A 20,791-nucleotide genomic window follows, 5' to 3' on the forward strand; every position below is an offset into this window, starting at 1 on the left:
GAACATATAGTATAAATTAAAAAAAAAATTCTTTATCTTAAGGAAGCTACACAGACAAGCCTGTTTTGATTTCCTTTGAATTTTACAGGCTGGGTAAATACTCTTGTTGGTGGACAGAAGGAAGGAGCCCGAGGTTTTATGTTTTTCATCATTAATGTGGACCTGACTGAGGAAGGATTATGTAAGTATTGACCTGTTTGTTTTTTAATGAAAATTGACTTCTTATGATAAATTCTTAAAAATTTCTTAATGCTGTGGATCTGTTTTATGTAAAGCCATAAAGCCTTTAATTCATACAATTCGTCCATTGTATTTTTCATGTGCAGCTTGGCCTTCATTTCATGGATGATTTTTTCCTCCTTAACAACCTGTCATTGTGTTACATTTATGAAATGTGTCCTTGGCCTTTCGCTGGCTCATTAACTTCCCCAAAGTCCCTTCTGTCCCATGTCCTAGAGCCTGGAGGGCCAAGTGTGTGGAACCCTAAAACCAGTGTCAGGGAGGTGAGGACTCCATTTCTACCTACCTGACTTTACCTTAGGAGTGAGCTCACTGCTTTGAAGGATACAAGGACTGAATGGTGTTTAAGTGTGCCCCTTTCTTCCAGTACACGTTGAAGATATAATTTTGCACATGTTTCAGTACATTCAGAAGTTACGTGCAGAAGGACCTCAAGAATGGGTTTTCCAAGAGTGCAAGGTAATTTTGTTTCACCAAAATTTTTCTTAAGGGAGTTTTTTCAGGAAACATATATATGTGAATTAATTTAAATTTAAGGCCCAATGAAACTTTTAAAGTTTTTGGGTTTTTTGTTGTTATTTAAACTCTAAAATCTTGCAATGCGTAATAGCTTTAGTTAAAGCTTAGTTGTACTACTCTGATTGGCTACCTGGGGCACAATTAGGGCTAAGGCATCAAGTAACTTTTTTTCGGAGGGAAAAAGGAATTGCTTTTCTGTTCCTCAGAACAAAGCCAGCAGTTTCTTGAGCTTGTATCTATCAGGGCGTACCTTGGTGTTTGCCAAAAGCTTCATGAGCCTCTGTCATTTTCAGATCTGCTGACAAAAATCTACAGTGAACTTTCAAAGAAATTGTGAATTGTTTTTTATATGATTATGTTCTTAAAAGTGCTTTTATTGTTGTATGTTTGGAAAAGCCTGGCTATCTCTTACTATTTTTTGATAAAACAGATGTTCTCTTTCAGAATTTTACTGTTATTACTTTATTTTTAAAGTTCAATTTATTTGAGAGAGAGTGCGCACAGGGGAGAGGGACAGTGGAAGGGCAGTGTTTAAGCAGACATAGGGCTCGATCCCACAACCCTGAGATATGACCTGAGCCAAGACCAGGAGTTGGACACTCAACCACCCGCGCCACCCAGGTGTCCCTGTCAGAATTTTAAAGCCTTCTTTAAAATATTTTTTAGAAATTTGTGCTTTATATTTAAGGCTTATTGAGATTCTGAAATGTATTTTTAAGATGAGAGAAAGCCAGGCGCCTAGGTGGCTCGGTGGGTTAAGCCTCTGCCTTCGACTCAGGTCATGATCTCAAGGTCCTGGGATCGAGTCCCGCATTAGGCTCTCTGCTTGGTGAGGAGCCTGCTTCTCCTTCTCCCTCTGCCTGCCTCTCTACTTACTTGTGATCTCTCTCTCTCTCTCTCTGTCAAATTAAAAAAATAAATAAATAAAAAGAGAGAAGTCCTGTTTTTTGTGTGTGTTTTTTTTTCAAGATTTTCTTTATTTGAGAGAGAGAGTGAGTGAGAGATAGCACAAGTGGGGGAGCAGCAGGCAGAGGGAGAAGCAGGATCCCCGCTGAGCAGGGAGCCTATATGTGGGACTCGATCCCAGGACCCTGGGATCATAACCTGAGCCAAAGGCAGCCGCTTAACCAACTAAGCCACCCAGGTGCCCAAAAGAAATTCTTTTTACTTAGGTTAAAGTTTAAAGGGATACTCTGCTTGTAGAACTTAGGGTAGGAGCTTCTAATCTGGGTGCAATTCTCTGAATGGATCAACAAAATGATCATCTGTGTAACTGTTGATCTTGCAAAGTTCTTGCACAATTTTCCTAAATTCTTTGACTAATAGTTTCAATATTTTAGGCTACACAATCATATTCTGTTTTGGTTATTTTCATTTGTGTTCTGTACATTTCTAAATCAAGCATAGCTGATTTTTCCTGATAAAGTTAAATATGGAGTAGAAAGTCTGTAGTGCAAGCTAGACACTAAAAAAAGAACTTTTTTTTTAAGTATTTCTAAGTAGTAGTTGACTTACGTGTAATTGGATTAATTTTCCATTTTAGGACTTGAATGCTGTTGCATTTAGGTTTAAAGATAAAGAGAGGCCACGGGGCTATACCTCTAAGATTGCAGGAATATTGCATGTAAGTTTGTTATTTTATGTATACATTAGTATATGGAGTATTTTTGTGATCCTGCATATATTACCTTCAGTACTACATGAATGATAAAAATAGAAACTGTAGTATAAAACTTAAGATGTTGTAGCAACCTGGCAAACTTTGATGTCAAACCATGCTTAAAATCTTAATTTTCATCACCCTAAAAATTATCATCTATAATATTTTTCATTACAGAGGCATTTTGTTTCTTGGATTTAAATATTTTAAATATTTGAAATATTTTTCAATTCTACAATGTATCAGTTGCTGATTGTGTGAAAGCTATATAGATCATCTACTGGTCTCCATTTCTGTTGCTACTACCCTAGTCTGAGCTACCATCATTTCTTGCCTTGACTACCATTATAATCTCTTACCTGGGATCTCTGTTCTCCCTCTTGTTTCACACTATAGTTTATTTTTCTAGCCTCAGTAATATTTTGAAAACCAAAATCAGATTGTTTTTCTTCTCTGTGTAATCCTTCAGTAGTTTCCTATTGGAATAAAATCCAAAATGGCATGTTGGATTACAAAGTGATCTGCCTGACTCTCTAACCATGTTCTATATGACTCCCCAACCCATCTCCCTGTTCTCTTTCCCCTCCAGCTGTACTGGCTGCCTGCCTGCCTAATCTTCAAGTGTTAAGTTTATTCTCCCTCGTGGAACCTTTTACATTAGCTGTTTTCTCTACCTAGAACTCCTCTCTCTTGTCTTTGCATGGCTTGGTTCTTATTTGGGTTTCCACTTTAAGTGTGTCTTCCTCACAGAGACGTTCCCTGACCTCTCAGTCATGCCCTGCCCCTTTTTATTTCATAGCACCTATCACTATAACAACGCAATTTGTTTATTGTCTGCCTCCCTCCTAATTAGAATATAAGCTCCTTGGGTCCAGTAAGTGAAGGGGCTTAAGAGTGCACTTACCTTGATGAACACTGAGCAATAATATAGAATTGTTGAATCACTGTACATCTGAAACTAATATAACACTCTATGTTAACCAAACTGGAATAAAAAAAACCAAAACCTTAAAACTCTGGTCACTCCCTCTCCTAACTTACATGTTCATTGTTCTGTATTTTAGTTCAGCCTTGAGTCTTAATCCCCAAATGTATTGTATACCACAATAAAAAAAAAGGAATATAAGCTCATTAGGGAGCAGGGACATCATCTGTCTTGCCTGGCACAGAGTAGATGTTTGTTAAATATTTGTTGAACAAGTGACTCAATCTGTCTCAGTATATTGGAAGTTGCTCTTACTAATAAAAAAACCTTCGGCATTATTTTTCTTCACTAGCCAAAAATATAAGCCACTCCTCCCCCAGCACCTTTCTAAATGCTTTTCTAATTTCATTCATAGAAATTTGAGAGGAAATTCTGTTTATAAAAATGTATGTACTTTATAGTAAGAATCCTACAGGTGTCAGCATTTCACTATCAAATTTTCTTCATTAACAAGGATTCCGTTTTTAGCCAGAAATAGTACACTTTTCCCTGAAAAAATTGTGATTTTGCTCTCAATAATGTAAATGTATTTGGGGATTAACTGCAAAATCATCCTGCAATAGGAAACTGCTTCAAGTGTGGTAAGAAAGAAAAAGGAAATTTTTCCAGCTGAGTAAAATTTAGTTGAAGGAGGATGGGGGGATGTAAAATAATGGGTTTAATGTGTTAGAGATTTGTTTGCTTTTAATAAGTTAGACTCTGTAGTAGCCTTGCACATTTCATTTATCTATTTATTTTCCTTTTAATAAGTATTATCCCCTAGAAGAAGTGCTCACAGCTGAATATTTACTGGAAGAATTTAGACCTGACTTAATAGAGATGGTTCTCGACAAACTCAGACCAGAAAATGTCCGGTGAGTCACTCTATAGATTTTACTGCTACATACTATATTTCCAATAATGGCTAGAAGCTGAAAATTTGGAATTGTGAGTAAAACGCTTTTAAACTTGTTATGGAGCATGATTAAAGTAGAAAGAATAGTATAGTGAAGCAATACCAAACATCAGCAAATCAAAACATGACCAGCCTTTGTTATCTTTAACCACTGCTCCTCACTCATTTTCCCTCCACTCTAGATTATTTTGAGGAAGGACCTCTAAAACATGAAGACTTTTTATTTATTTTAAAGATTTTATTTATTTATTTGACAGGTCACAAGTAGGCAAGCAGGGGGTGGGTGGGGAAGCAGGCTCTCTGGTGAGCAGAGAGCCGGATGCGGGGCTCCGTCCCAGGACCCTGAGATCATGACCTGAGCTGAAGGCAGAGGCTTAACCCACTGAGCCACCCAGGTGCCCTAAAACCATGAAGACTTTTTTTAAAAAAAATGAAGTAAGGGGTGCCTGATAGCTCAGTCGGTTGGGCTTCTGACTCCTGATTTTGGCTCAGGTCATGACCTCAGGGTCCCGGGATTGAGCCCATATCAGGCTTCATGCTCAGAAGGGAGTCTGTTGAGGATTCTCCCCCATCTCTCTCTCTTTCTCTTTCTCCCACTCATTCTCTCTCTCTCAAATAAATAAATATTAAAAAAAAATAATCATAATTTCATTATCATGAATAAAATGTAGTAATAGATCATCTTAACCTGACTTCATCCCAATTCAAATCACTGTACATATCTGGCTTCATAAACAAGTGAGGACACCCTCTTTTTTCTTAAGTGGAATTAAGGAATACAGTCTCAAAAGCCTTCTCACTGACCAGTGATTAACCAGGAGATCAAAAGTTGGAGGAGCTCTCACAGTAACAAATATGTTCTTATTAGAGGAGGTTCAGCCCTACAGAGCTTATGAACTATCCCATGATATTTCTGCCTCAAAATTGAATTTCATCCATGTTTTCCAAAGTGAAATAATACCAGAAATATATTTAAGGGGCACATATTTTGCATTTTTATTTTTTCTCCTCTGTCAAGCACGTATTTCCAAAATTCTCCTGGGAACATGGAGATTGAGTAAATATGTTTTTTGGAACAGTCATTTTATGAATAAAATCAACAATCTGGCTGAAGATTTTGAAGAAGAAAAATCCTTCTGACCGAACTGTTCCATCAGTGTCTTTTTCCTAGTTACCATTGTTTGCATTTTTCCAGACATGTACTGGCAACAAACGATGGGAAAATTAAAAGAAATATTATTGGTAGTTATGTAATGTGATAAATATGATAAAATGACATAGAACTCATTCTATGTACACATTCTATCAAATACAATTTTCCTAGTTTGGGTATTTTACTATAATTAATGTAAGATGTAACCATTGAGGGAACTGGGTGAAGAGTACATGGAACCTCCCTGTATTATTTTTGTAACTTCTGTGAATTTGTAATTATTTCAGACTTGAAAGAAAAAATATTTACAATAGCAACAAAAATGTAAAATAACTAGGAATGAATTTAATCAAAGATAAGCAAGACTTTATCATACAAAACTACAAAACAGTGCTGAAAGAAGTTAAAGACCTTGTTAGGAGACTTGCTATTAAATTTTCTCCAGGCTGATTCAGGGGCTCTGTGTAATCACAATCAAAAACCTAGTAGCCTTTTTTCCTTTCAGTAATTGGTAAATTGATTCCAAAATACCTATGGGCATACAAAGGACCTGGATTATCCATATACCTTTTTTTTTTTTTAAGATTTATTTATTTATTTTAGAGTGAGAGCAGGTGTGGGGCAGGGGGAAGGGCATCAGGAGAGAGAGGGAGAATCTCAAGCAGACCCCATGCTGAGCCTGGAGCCGGACGGGGGACTTGAACCCAGGATCCTGAGATAATGACTTGAGCTGAAACCAAAAGTCAGATGCTGAACCAACTGAGACACCCATGTGCCCAGCCCTAACACCCTTGAACATAAAAACAAAAGTTGGAGGACTCAAGCTACTGGATTTAAAGGCTAACTATAAAGCTATGTTAATTAAGACATTGTGCATTGGCCTGAGGATCAAAAAGAAATCATTAGCATAGAACAGAGTCCAGAAATAGGCCCACACATACATGCTCAGAGGATTTTTGTTGTGGTGGTGGTAAAACACATGAAATTTACAGTTTTAACCATTTCTAGGTTTACAATTCAGTATTATGTTCATATTGTTAAATATATTCATATTGTGAAGCAGATCTCCAGAACTTTTTCACCTTGTAAAACTGAAACTGTGCCCATTAAACAACAAGTCCTCTTTTCTCCCTCCTACCATCTCCTGGTAACCACCATTCTGTTTTGTTTTCATGAATTTGACTACTTATTATGTAATATCAGTGAACTCATACAATATATCTTTGTTTCACTTAACATAATGTCTATTAGATTCAAAGGTGTTGTACTATGTGACAGGATTTCTGTTTTGCCAAATTAAATCTACAAATATGGCTGTAGAGTCTTGGCCACATGCCCTGCTTAAATCATAAGTAAATCTTTGCTTAGGAGTTCTTGCTGAATCCATGCAGGTCCTAGGATACTGTGTTCTTGTTTAAATGTTTGGTAGTCTGATAGTTAACTAGAATTTTATGAGAGGTCAGTGCCTGTGGCTTATGCTTTTTTAGGCTCCACTCCTTTCCCTTTCTGAAAATTAGAACATTTGTCCATCTCCATCTTCTGCCTCTTCTTTCATCCTCTGGTATTTCTTTTCTTTCTTTCTTTCTTTTTTTTTTTTTTTAAGATTTTATTTATTTGGCAGAGAAAGACATAGCAAGAGAGGGAACACAAGCAGGGGAGTGGGAGAGGGAGAAGCAGGCTCCTTGCTGAGCAGGGAGCCCGATGCAGGGCTTGATCCTAGGACCCTGGGATCGTGACCCGAGCCAAAGGCAGACGCTTAATGACTGAGTCACCCAGGTGCCTCACCTCTGGTATTTCTAAAAGGTGGTGGGCAGTGATCCTTTTGGGATTTGTTAGTTGCCTAAGTATCAGAGAATGTAAATGATCTGCACTGGAGATGTGAATTCATTTGAATTACTTGGCTGGCTCACTCATTAATCCTGGCCTGGGTTTTGACCACCTTTTTTTCTGTTGTTTGGTCCACCTTTGCAGTTTAAAGACCCATGTTTTTTCTTTTTTCTAAAAGATTTTATTTATTTATTTGAGGGACAGAGTGTGCACAAGCAGCAGGAGGGGCAGAGAGAGAGGGTGAAGCAGGCTTCTCTCTGAGCAGAGAGCCCAACGTGGGCCTCAGTCCCAGTACCTGGGATCACGACCTGAGCTGAAGGCAATTGCTTAATGGACTGAGCCATGCAGGCACCCCGGCCCATGTGTTTTCTAAAAACAATATAAATAAGATGGTATTAGTCCTGTCATCTGCCAGCCTAAGACCAGTGTATCACATTTTGCTTTAGGTCTTATGTCCTATTGGATTATGAGGTCCTTCCAGGTAAGAACTGTGTTTTTTTCAGATTCAAGTTACCAAGGGCTCAAAAAAAGGTGGTTGACTTCCCTAAGCCTTTAACCTAACCTTTCTTGATTCCTTCTTTCTTTAAGAAACCCCTTTAAGAAGTGTTTGTTTTTTTTTTAATTTTTTTAAAATTTTTTATAAACATATATCTTTTTCCCCAGGGGTACAGGTCTGTGATTCGCAAGGTTTACACACAAGAAGTGTTTTTTTAATCATGTTTCATGAACCTCTATTTCTTCAGCACTGTAGCCTTCCTATTAAAATTCTTTAAGGCTTCGGGTCTCATCAATAAATTTTTTTTTGTACTTTTTTTCTTCTTTGAGGCATGTTTTTTGGAAATAGGATTTGATATCATGATATGGTAGAGTTCTTCGGGTGGAAGGATAGAATTCATCTACTTAGAATCCTTATTTAAAAAGTAATGAAACCGAAGCTCAGAGGCTTGCCTAATTTAGATCTTAACTGTGATTTTGGCAAGATCTCAAAGAAAATGAGTCAGAGTATTGACCAGAATCCAAGTTTCTGATGGCCAGATCTGTACTCTCTGTACTAATTCTGTTTGAATTCATCACAGTTACCTGTGAAGCCTCTTCTCATTCTTGGATGTCTTTCTTTGCTCTCTCAGGAATTATTTGCCAAAGTCTCATGAGAATTCATGTCTGGGGAGCCATATTCCTGATTGTCTATAGTCAGGATGCTTATTGTTTCTGAAAGAGTGTTGTCCAGCCATAACAGCTGTTCATTTCCTCTGAACATTTCTAAATGGCTGACTTGAAGTTGGTAGTGGGCATTCATTCTAGCCCACTGCTGTAAGTTTCACTGTAAGTTCACTGCTATAAGTTTCAGTATGAAAAGAAAAGTTCTTTTCTCTCCCCTTTCTAAGGACCGTATAGTACCATATCAGCAGCCAATTCTTTGTGGATAGAATTAAAGAATAGCCTGGGTGGCTCAGTCGTTTAAGCCTCTGCCTTCCGCTCAGGTTATGATCTCGGGGTCCTGGGATTAAGCCCCGTGTTGGGCTCTCTGCTCAACAGGGGGCCTGCTTCCCCCGCCACCCCCCCGCCTGCCTCTCTGCCCACTTGTGATCCCTCTCTCTCCCTGTCAAATAAATAAGTAAAATCTTAAAAAAAAAAAAAAAAAAAGAATAGCCTTGTCACATACACACACTTAAAAAACTCGTCAAGACTATTTTTAAGCATAATTAGATTTCCAGCAGATAGTCTAAGGATGCAGCAGTCTCTGTGCTAGTTTCTCTCAGCTGTCTGCAGTTAAATATTTTGCAGCTCTCCATGGCATACTTAGATTACTGTGCTTTCTCTTCTTTTTCTCCTAACTTAAGTCTCTTACACTTTCATACTCTGGTTTGTAGATTTTGGTGTAAGTTTGATGTGTATATGCTGTGTCTCTTTTGTTATTCCTCTTGCTTACCTTTATTTACTTATTTATTTAAGATTTTTTATTTATTTACTTGACAGAGAGAGAGAGGTCACAAGTAGGCAGAGAAGCAGACATAGGGGAAGGGGGAAGCAGGCTCCCTGCTGAGCAGAGAGCCCGATGCGGGGCTCCATCCCAGGACCCTGAGATCCTGACCTGAGCTGAAGGCAGAGGCTTAACCCACTGAGCCACCCAGGCACCCCTATTATTTATTTATTCATTCATTCATTCATTTATTTATTTATTTATTTATACATACATACATACATACATTTATACATTTATACATTTATACATTTATACAAACATATAATGTATTATTAGCCCCAGGGGTACAGGTCTGTGCCCTGTAATTTATTTTTGAATTGTCTTTCACTGTATGTTTCAGTTCTGAATTCTTCAGTGGTACACTAATTCTTGTTTTGCAAATGTATCCCTCTTTGTTAGACCAGTATTTGATGTTTGCCTTGTTTGAGGGAACTGTGTTCATCTATTTCGTACTTACTTGCTTAGAATAACATCTCAAATGTTACCCATCCACTTTACTTTGGCATACAGCTGTCTAAATCCCTTAGGATTGTACCTGGGCAGTCCCCCCTTATTTTCCCCTTCGTAACCTGAGCATTACTGCGCAGCCGCCAGTGTCTGTTGCATTTTGTGTGGGAAGTCATCCTCCAAAGCCTCTGGCAGTTCTCCCGAGCTTTTTCACTTTCTCAGGACAGAGTTGAAAGTGCTCTTGTTGCAGGGGCTGTGTCCACTCCCAAATGAATGTTTCATGAATGTTTATGAGTTGTCATCAATCTCTTGTACATTGTTCTGATGCGTGGGCTGTCATTCAGGGAGACCAAAGCCACCAGTGTAACAAACTTGTCCAAAATCAGGCACCTCGTGGAAGAGAAGATGGTAATACCACCTGTCTACCAAGTTATTTTACTTCCTAACACAATTTTCAGAGTTCTCCTTGAGACTTAGCCCACTCATTTTTTTAGGAAGTCAGCAGGAGTAGAAGCACTTTCTTGGGCTGAGTCTTAGCAGGTTCTCCCATGTATTGAAAGAAAGTCCTTAACAAACATTACATGTCCTTCATGTGGCCATGTGAGTTCTATATGCACCCTATGTATACCCCTCAAAAGGAATTCTCAAAATGCCAACATGGAACATTTCTTCTGGACACAGTAACAGAACTCTTCCATCCATTAAGCCTTAATGATTCCTCCCTGTGTTTGTATGGAAAATATTCTTATTCAGCACGGTTTTTTTTTTTTAATTTTTAAAAGATTATTTATTTATTTGACAGAGATCCCAAGTAGGCAAAGAGGCAGGAAGAGAGAGAGAGGGAGAAGCAGGCTCCCTGCTGAGCAGAGAGCCCGATGTGGGGCTCAATCCCAGGACCCTGGGATCATGACCTGAGCCGAAGGCAGAGGCTTTAACCCACTTAGCCACCCAGGTGCTCCTCAGCATGTTTTTCGAACTGGTAGTGGTCAGAGGCAGCTAGGCCAGTTCAGGAATACCATCAGCTGGGGGATTAGTCAGCCATACTCACAGAGAGGTTAGTCAGATTGCTTTTATCTACCCTACACCAGGCAGTAGGACTAAGTCCAGCTAGCCAGGTAGAGTATTTTGTCTAGAATAAATAAGAAATAGACAGTGGTTCTGATGGTCAGGCATTGGAGTTGCGAAGGTCCAATGAGGAGTAGGAACACATTGAAAATGGATGGGTATTCAGTAAAGGGGAGTTTTCATTGCAAGTAGTGGGCTTTCAGCTGCGAGACGGACATTCAGAGGCTAGAACCAAACCTCTGAGAGGATGGGTAAGAACGAGTGGGAGAAGACATAGGCCTTGTTACTTGAATTGGGATGTAAGGGAGAAGGGGGATCAGTGACAGGACTGACCTCATGGCAAGCCATCAAAGCTATTGGCCTAGAGCTTCTTTATCCACAAGATTCAAATAAGATTGGTCCCAGGCTGGCACTGAGTCTGCTGAGAGGATGGCAGTGATTCCCACTTTGATAATTACAAGGCAGCAGAGGCAGAAATATCCCTGATGATACTGCAGGGAACAGGAGTTCTGCTGTGGTACAGAGCTGCTTTTGCTATGCTTCTCGTAATCTTCTGTTCACATATCTTTTGACATCATCTTATCTCTACCCTCTCTCCCTGAACATTTTTTCCTTCTGACTTTTTTTCTGGGCTGTTTCTGTCTTGCCCTCAATGAAAGGTTTTAATAAACCAGAACATAAGTGTTTCTTGGTCTTGTTTTCTTTACCTCTAGAGGTATAAAGGCCAATGTACATGTACTAAATGTAGTTGATGGTAGTCTCTGGCAGGAAAAAAACCACGGAGCACAAACTTAGCAAATAATAATAAAAGTATGTTTTTGTTTCTTTGGATCTCTGGATGAGCCAATAAGGGTGGGTTGGTTTTTTTTTACTCTTACCATTTTTGTTAACCCCGGGCCTCAGCTGTTCCTGGGAAGGAGTACTTTGTTTTGCTTTTTTAAAGACTATTTTTCAACTGACTTGGTTCCATTTTTTCCCCAGCTACTCTTCTTTTAAAATTTTAGTCAGTAGCATTACCTACAAGATTCCTGCATGCAGTTTTTCACATTAAAAATGAAGGGCTCTAGCCAAAGGGTAATAGAGACCATGATCAGAAGCCTCTATACTTGATTGCCTGTTTTGATTAAGCGTTATTGGATTTACTGGGTCTTAGCATGCTCTTGGATATTATGTACGTTTTCATGACTCAGGTTTTATAAATGCATATATACAACATGAGTTTATAGTGTTTGTTTGTTTTTTTCCACTTACCTTTAGGGTTGCAATAGTTTCCAAGTCCTTTGAAGGAAAAACTGACCGCACAGAAGAGTGGTACGGAACCCAGTACAAGCAAGAAGCTATACCAGACGAAGTCATTAAGGTAGGGTTCGTTCATCTGTGAATAAACTTGATGTGTGAGGGACACACAAGAGCATGAGCTTTCCACATCAACCAACTCACAGCCCAGAGTATGGAGAGTGATGGCCCACGGCTGTCTGTGCTGTCCTGAACAAAATGAACAAGGAGATGGAGAACTAGAGCTGAGATTTTTGCATTAAGAAATGGCACTATGGCCACCTTCTCTTGTGTCTGTTAGATCAGCAGGGCTGAAAGCAGACTCCCGGCTTCACGCACTCAGAGATCACTGAAGTCTAAAGTACACAGAGGAGCAAAACAGGCAAGAAGAGATGGAAGTAGAGAGCATGAAAGACAGATAACAAGGGCTCCAGAGGCCTTATGGTCATTCTGTGTATACAGGTGGGAGCGGACTCTGGATTCACACCGTCTTCACTTTAGGAGATGCTATATTGTATGCCTCCTGTTGTCTTGTTGCTCTTTTTTCTATGTAAGGAAGTTAAAATTTGCTTCAAAACAGGCGTGTTTAGATAGTATGTTAGCCCATTCATCAGTAGTCCAGATTTTGTTTCTGAGTCTTTTCTACTTGTCTAGTGTCTAGTCTAATTTCACACTATTTCACTTCCTTTTTTGGTTTTCATTGTCATTTTATTTTTGAGATTGTGTCCTTTATTCATGGGAAGACACCAGAAAGCCTTGCTCTGACTAGATTCTAGTTAAACTTGAGTAATGGACATTTCTTTTTCTTTTTTTAATGATTTTATTTATTTATTTGGCAGAGAGAGATATCACAAATAGGCAGAGAGGCAGGCAGAGGGGGAGGGGGAAGCAGGCTCCCTGCTTAGCAGGGAGCCTGATATGGGGCTTGATCCCAGGACCCTGAGATCATGACCAGAGCTGAGGGCAGAGGCTCAACCCACTGAGCCACCCAGGCGCCCAGTAATGGACATTTCTTAAGTATACCTATGTAATACAGAAAAAAAAGAAATAGTTTAAGAAAATCATTGCTGGTACTTCTCTGACATGTTCACAACAGGATGAGATCACTAGAGCCACTTTGTGTGGAAAAATACTCATTTAGCTAAACGAGGAATGCTGATCTCCCATGAATTAATCCATAAAACAGAAGAGAACCTCTAGTCACCAAACTCTGATGACAACAGACCTACCTCAAATTTTTAAAAAAAGATTTTATTTATTTATTTATTTGAGAGTGTGCAAGTGGAGGGAGGTGCAGGGGGTAGGGAGGGAAAAAACCTGACATGGGCTTGATCTCATGACCCTGAGATCATGACCTGAGTCTAAACCCAAGAGTTGGATGCTTAACTGACTGAGCCACCCAGGTGCTGCCTGAATTGGAATTTTTTTTAAACAAATTTACCTGGGGGATGCGTGGCTGGCTCAGTTGGTAGAGCCCAAGATTCTTTATCTCAGGGTCATGAGTTTAAGCTCCATGTTGGGTATAGAGCTTACTTAATTTTAAAAACAAAACAATCCAAATTTATCTGGGAGTTTAGCAGTGAAACGATTTACTACATGTTTCCCAGCCTCCACTATTCAGCCATTTGGGAGATTTAAGCTGTTACTCATAAACAATATGGCCAACATCCCCACCATCCTAGTGCCAAAAAACATAAACTCAGGGACCAAAATAGAACTGCAGAAGCTACAAGGTGTGCTAGTTCATCTGGAGAACAAATTACTGAACCTGGGATTATTGGCACTTGGTTGCTTTTTTTTTTTTTTTTTTTTTAAATAATGAAGTCTTATAATAAGAGTCCAACAATCACTGACCTGTGATCTGTCCCACTGACCTTTCAGAACTTTCAGAACTAGCCCATCGAGCGCATCCAACCTGTAGGTTGTATCCACCCTGTTGCACAATCCAGGCTTAAGACTCCACCTTGTTCTTGACCTTGTGCTTGAATTACTGGTTCACTTGGAAGTTCACATGATCATCTAGGACAGTTGTGGACCAGGCCCTAAGGAGCAGTACTGAAACTTAGTAGTTTTCAGGCTACATATAAAAATAACCTAGTGCAGCTGGAAGTTTTATTCTTCTGTAAATGACCTATTGTCTACCAGTTGCAGGAATATATCCCTATACAATTATTCTTCCTTCTTTAAAGAGCTAGAGCCAATGTGATCTTCATATGGACTAAGTAGTCTCTCATGTTTCTGTAGTCACAGATTGCCCCTTAACCTCAGCCAGTCATTTTGGAAATATGTAAAGAAGAAAGATTACTAAGTACAAAATCTTGATTAGTAACAGAGAGAACAACTCAAGTTTCATGAAAAGCCATCAGTGGATCTTGGGAGTGGAGAAGAAAAGCTGTGTGACATTTATCCCCTTAATACTTGGCTAGATATTAAGCAAAAGGGCTATTTTAAACTTCTGAATCCAACTTTAATTGCTTTTGTGTGTTTTTTCATTATTCATCCAGAAATGGCAAAATGCTGACTTGAATGGGAAATTTAAACTTCCAACGAAGAATGAATTTATTCCCACGAATTTTGAGATTTTATCATTAGAAAAAGAAGCGACACCGTACCCATCTCTTATTAAGGTAACATGTTGGAATGGGTGATTTTTAAATTTAGGCGATATACCTATTACATGGAAGAGACTGGAGAGATGATTTCTTGCATTCGGTACTATGTTGGTTTTGGGGGCTCATATCCCAAGAGCTACCGAAAGTTGTAGAAGGAATAATTGCAAGGAATATTAAGAGGCTAGAAGTGTTAAAGCAAACAAACTACTAAACAATTTAGAATCTAGGGTATTGTTTTCTTTGCAGAAAAAAAGTTAAGTCTGGACTACAATCACAATTTTTGTTTCAATATTTTATTTATTTATGACAGAGAGCGAGAGAGGGAACACAAGCATGGGGTAGTTGGAGAGAGAGAAGCAGTCTTACCGCTGAGCAGGGAGACCTATATGGGGGCTCCATCTCAGGATGCTGGAATCATGACCTGAGCCAAAGTCAGATACTTAACGACTGAGCCACTCAGGCACCTTGTATAACCGCAAATCTACTGAAAGTTATTGGCCTACTTTCCATATTCACTGAAGACCGAGTGAGGAAGTTGATATGTGCTGCATCGTTAACGTTAGAGATAAAGAGAATTTCTAAACCCTGGAAGAGGGCATATCCAAGGGAAGCTGTTGGATTTCCTGCCCTTAAAATTAACTCTCAATTTGTTAGAGTGGCTTTAGGAAGTTGATAAGAACAACGAACTTAGGAAATTAGTAAGTCAGTGAGAACAGTGATTGAGAAATGGGGCTTGTTTTTCTTTTTCAGAATTTTCTCTTTTCATTATTTCACACCTTGAGTAGATTGTGTAGAAAAATGGATCAAATTATTTCTGCACATCCTCTTTCCTAAATTCTCTTTCTAAGCTCACCGCCAAAGACATACATCTTTTTCTTTTCTTGAAAGCACCTAACATTCAGATCAACTCAATGAGATAAGAATTAGTGTTTAGAAACTTGAAATTTATCACAAGCAACTAGATTATTAACTAGACAATCATTTTTCCTTAAAAAAGGGAGGAATTCAGATGGCAGAGGAGTAGGGGAATCTAAGCTTGCCTTGTTCCTTGAACACATCTAGATAAATATCAAAGCATTCTGATCACCCAAGAAATCAATCTGAGGACTGCAAGAACAAAACCGCAAGTGTACCAGTAGAATTGTGGATGGTAGGGGCTATGGAGAGTGGATTTGGGGGAGTTAAGAACTGTGGAAGCTGCGGAGGGGAGGGACCCCTACTTACGGAGACTACTGCAGGGTATTATAAGCATCGGACCACAAAATCTAAAGTTTTAGAAGTCTCCTGCCACCAGGGTCATGCCTGCCTTAGTGGTGCTCCTGTGGGGGAAGAGGACAGATACCTAGGAGTGGACAATGTAGTCTGAGGATCCCCTGGGTTGCAGGGGGAAACAGTTCCCCTCTTTGGAGTACATTTTAGAGTGACAGCAAGGCCTCTCCATGGACAGAAGAAAGGGTGGCACCAATGTGCTGCGCTGTTCCTAGGCATAGGAGCAGGGACACCAGCTGAGGACAGGGAGACACCAGGCTTTTGGCTCTGCTTTACTATAAGCTCTGAACTGCTTCTCAGTCCTGCAGTCCTTCCTGGGACTGGTTACAAACAGCAAAAGTGGGGAGACATCCTTCCCCAGAGGATCAGTATGGAGTGGTGCTGCGGGAGTCCCTAAAATTTGGAGTTTAGAATCCTAGCTGTGCCCTGAGATAAAACAGCTTGGACACAGATAGGGTGAAGGCAGGGATTTGACAGAAGCTAGGGCACAAGAGGGGTGATTGTTTGCTCTTCTGTGAGGGCTTCCTGAAGAGTGGTGGGCACGAGCTTTGCGCTGCAGAGATGAGAGCAGAGTGGAGCCATATCCCCTGTTCTTCCCATCCCCCACCCCATCAACACTGACTGACCTCAGTGAGCTAAACCACACCATCAAGCAGAGATCAGAGTCACTTATACCACCCCCCCCACAACACCATGCAGGCGCATCTCTACAAGGGCAAATAGGCCTGAGAATCAGTGCAGCAGGCCCTTCCCCCAGAAGACCAGCACAAACCCCTTGCATGTACCAAGTCTACAGATCATAAAGTGCTACCGAGCTTCAGCTCTAGGGGCAATAGGATCTAGCTTCTTTTGATAGGCAGACCAGAACACACCTAGGATCTAGTTTGTTGTTGTTTTGTTTTTGTTTTTGTTTTTCTGGACAAAATGACAAGATGGAATTCACCCCAAAAGAAAGAGCAAGAAATAGAAGTAACAGTGAGGGATTTAACCAATACAGATATAAGTGAGATGTTTGAACTAGAATTTATTTACTTTATTTATTTTTAAATTTTCTTTACTTGAGAAGGAGAAAGAGAGCACATGAGCAGGGGGCTAGGGGTGGAGGGAGAGCAAATTCCCTGCTGAGCAGGGAGCTGGATGAGGGCTCGATCCTGGGACTCCAGGATTATGACCTGAGTCGAAGGCAGAAGCCCAACCCACTGAGCCACCCAGGCGCCTCTGCACTAGAATTTAAAACAACAATTATAGGAATACTACTTGGGCTTGAAAAAAGCATAGAAGACACTAGAGAATTCCTTACTGTAGAGATAAAAGAACTAGAATCTAGTCAGACCGAAATTAAAATGGTATAACCGAGATGCACACCCGAATGGATGCCATAACACTAAGAATGAATGAAGCAGAGGAATGAATCAGTGATATAGAAGAAGATAGAATTATGGAAAATAATGAAGCTGAAAGAAAAGGGAAAGGTATTGGATCATGAAGGTAGACTTAGGGAACTCAGCAGCTTCTTAAAATGTAATAACATTCCTATCATAGGAGCCCCAGGAGTGATGAGAGAGAAAAAGGGGCAGAAAGTTTACTTGAACAAATTAACTAAAAACTTTCCTAATCCAGGAAAGGATACAGATATTGAAATCCAAGAAGCCCAGAGAACTCCCATTAAATTCAACAAAGGCCAGGTATCACCTATATATATTATAGTCAAATTCACAAAATACACAGACAAGGAAAGAATTCTAAAAGTAGCAATGGAAAAAAAAAGTCCTTAACCTACAAGGGAAGACAAATCAGGTTTGCAACCTATCTGTCCACAGAAACTTGGCAGACCAGAGGAGAATGGCAGGATATATTCAATGTACTGAATGGGAAAAATATGCAGCTAAGAATACTTTATCCAGCAAGGCTGTCATTCAGAACAGAAGGAGAGGTAAAGAGTTTCCCAGACACACAAAAACTAAAGGAGTTCCAGCCCTGCAAGGAATATTAAAGGGACCCTTTGAGAAGGAGAGACCAAAAGTAACAAAGACTAGAAAGGAACAGAAAATCTACAGGAACAATGACCTTACAGGTAATAAATACAGAGGTACTAAATTCATAGCTTTTTTTTTTTTTTAAGATTTTTATTTATTTATTCGACAGATAGAGATCACAAGTAGGCAGAGAGAGAGGGGAAGGGAAGCAGGCTCCCCGCCGAGCAGAGAGCCCGACGCGGTGCTCAATTCCAGGACCCTGGGATCATGACCCGAGCCGAAGGCAGAGGCTTTAACCCACTGAGCCACCCAGGTGCCCCTAAATTCATAACTTTTAATAATTACTCTGAATGTAAACAGACTAAATGCTCTAATCACAAGACCTAGGGTATCAGAATGGATTAAAAAAAAAAAAAAGACAAGATGCATCCAAATGCTGCCTACAAGAGACTCATTTTATTTATTATTACTATTTTTAAAAGATTTTAATTATTTATTTGACAGAGAGACAGCGAGAGAGGGAACACAAGCAGGGGGAGTGGGAGAGGGAGAAGCAGGCTTTCCACTGACCCGGGAGCCCAATGGGGGGCTTGATCCCAGGACCCTGAGATCATGAACTGAGCCACCCAGGTGCCCCACAAGAGACTCATTTTATACCTAAAGACACCTGCAGATTGAAAGTGAGTGGATGGAGAACCATCTCTCAGGTTAATGTATGTCAGAAAAAAGCCAGAGTATTCATGCTTATGTCAGACAAACTAGATTTTAAAACAAAGACTTAACAAGAGATGAAGGGCATTATATCATAATGAATCTATCCATCAATAAGATTTAACAGTTGTAAATACTTATGCCCCCCAGTTTAGGGGCATCCAAATATATAAATCAATTAATAACAAATATAAAGTCATTGATAATGAAACAGTGTTAGTAGGGGACTTTAACATCCCTCTTACAGAGCAATGGACAGATCATCTAAGCAGAAAATCAAGGAAATAATGGCTTTGAATGACACATTGGTCCTGACAGACTTAACATATATTCAGAACATTTCATCCTCAAACATAGAATACACATTCTTTTCTAGTGTATGTGGAACATTCTTTAGAATAGATCATATACTGGATCACACACAAATTGGCCCTTAAGAAGTATAAAATGATCAAGATCATTCCATGCATATCTTCAGAGCACAGTGCTTTGAAACTTGAAGTCAACCACGAAAACATTTGGAAAGACCACAAATACATGGAGGGTAAAGAACATCCTGCTAAAAGAATGAATGGGTTAACCAGAAAATTAAAGAAGAAATAAAAAAGTACATGGAAGCAACTGAAAATGAAAATACCCTAGTCCGGAGGAAAAAATGAAACAAGATGGGATCGGGAGGGAGACAAAACATAAGAGACTCTTAATCTCACAAAACAAACTGAGGGCTGCTGGGGGGAATGCTGGGGTATGGAGAGGGTAGTTGGGTTATGGACATTGGGGAGGGTATGTGATATGGTGAGTGCTGTGAAATGTGTAAGCCTGATGATTCACAGACTTGTACCCCTAGGCAAATAATACATTATATATCAATAAAAATAATCAAAAAGAAAAAAAATGCCATAGTCCAAGATTTTTAGGTTGCAGCAAAGGCAGTCCTAAGAGGGAAACATATTGCAATACAGACCTTCCTCAAGAAGCAGGAAAAGTCTCAAAAAAGGAAAAAACAAAAAACCAAAAAAACGGCAGCAGGAAGAGTCTCAAATGCACGAGCTAACCTTACACCCAAAGGAGCTAGAAAAGGAGCAGCAGATAAAGCCTGAAGCTAATAGAAGAAGGGAAATAGTAAAGATTAGAGCAGAAATAAATGATATAGAAACAAACAAAAAAACCAGAATGGATCAACAAAACTAAGAGCTTGTTCTTTGAAAGAATCAATAAAGTTGATAAACCCATAGTCAGACTTATGAAAAAGAAAAGAGAAAGGACCCAAATAAATTTAAACGATGAAGAAAGAGATGATAACCGGCACCACAGAAACACAGATAATCAGAATATTATGAAAAGTTATATGCCAACAAACTGGACAATCTGGATGGAATGGATAAATTCTTAGAAATACACAAACTACCAAAACTGAAACAGGAAGAAATAGAAAATCTGAACAGACCCATAATCGGCAAAGAAATTAAATCAGTAATCAAAAATCTCCCAACAAACAAAAGTCCAGGGCCAGATGGCTTTCTAGGGGAATTCTACCAGATATTTAAAGAAGAGTTCATACCTATTTTCAAACTGTTCCAAAAAATAGAATAGAAGGAAAACTCCGAAACTCCTTCTACAAAGCTAGTCCTTGATCCCAAAACCAGACAAAGAGAAGAATTATATGCCATTAAAATGAAGAATTATATACCATTATCCCTGATGAACACGGATGCAAAAATTCTCAAGATACTAGCAAATTGAATCCAACAGTACATTTAAAGAATCATTCACTGCCATCCAGCAATTACACTACTAGGTATTTACCCAAAGGTTACAAAAACATAGGTTCAAAAGGATACATGCACCATGATACTTATAGTAGCATTATCAGCACTAGCCAAACTATGGAGAGAGCCCAAATGCCCATTGATTGAAGAATGGATAAAGAAGATGTGGCATATATATACAATGAAACATTACTTGGCCATCAAAAAGAATGAAATCTTGTCATTTGTAATGGTGTGGACGGAGCCAGAGTGTATTATGCTAACAGAAAGAAGTTGGACAAATACCATATGATATCAGTCACATGTGGAATTTAAGAAGCAAAATAGATGAACATATGGGGGGAGGGAGACAAGAAAAGAAAAAAGAGAGAGGGAAACAAACCATAAGAGACTCTTAGAGAACA

General features: G+C 39.3%; 1 protein-coding gene across 5 annotated transcripts in view; it reads left to right on the top strand.

Annotated features, from left to right (window-relative positions):
• The window catches only part of IDE (insulin degrading enzyme), a 116,429-nt gene that overhangs the window by 68,168 nt on the left and 27,470 nt on the right, over window positions 1-20,791 (top strand). For all 5 annotated transcript variants that reach the window (XM_032836381.1, XM_032836371.1, XM_032836389.1 and 2 more), the window contains 6 exons: window positions 89-181; window positions 608-699; window positions 2,303-2,383; window positions 4,155-4,258; window positions 12,033-12,135; window positions 14,555-14,677. In XM_032836381.1, the coding sequence (XP_032692272.1) occupies window positions 89-181; window positions 608-699; window positions 2,303-2,383; window positions 4,155-4,258; window positions 12,033-12,135; window positions 14,555-14,677 (596 nt within the window). The remainder of the gene's footprint in view (window positions 1-88; window positions 182-607; window positions 700-2,302; window positions 2,384-4,154; window positions 4,259-12,032; window positions 12,136-14,554; window positions 14,678-20,791) is intronic.

Source organism: Lontra canadensis, unplaced genomic scaffold (genome assembly GCF_010015895.1).
Source record: "Lontra canadensis isolate GAN:19392208 unplaced genomic scaffold, GSC_riverotter_1.0 scaffold3, whole genome shotgun sequence".
NCBI classification, from domain to species: domain Eukaryota; kingdom Metazoa; phylum Chordata; class Mammalia; order Carnivora; family Mustelidae; genus Lontra; species Lontra canadensis.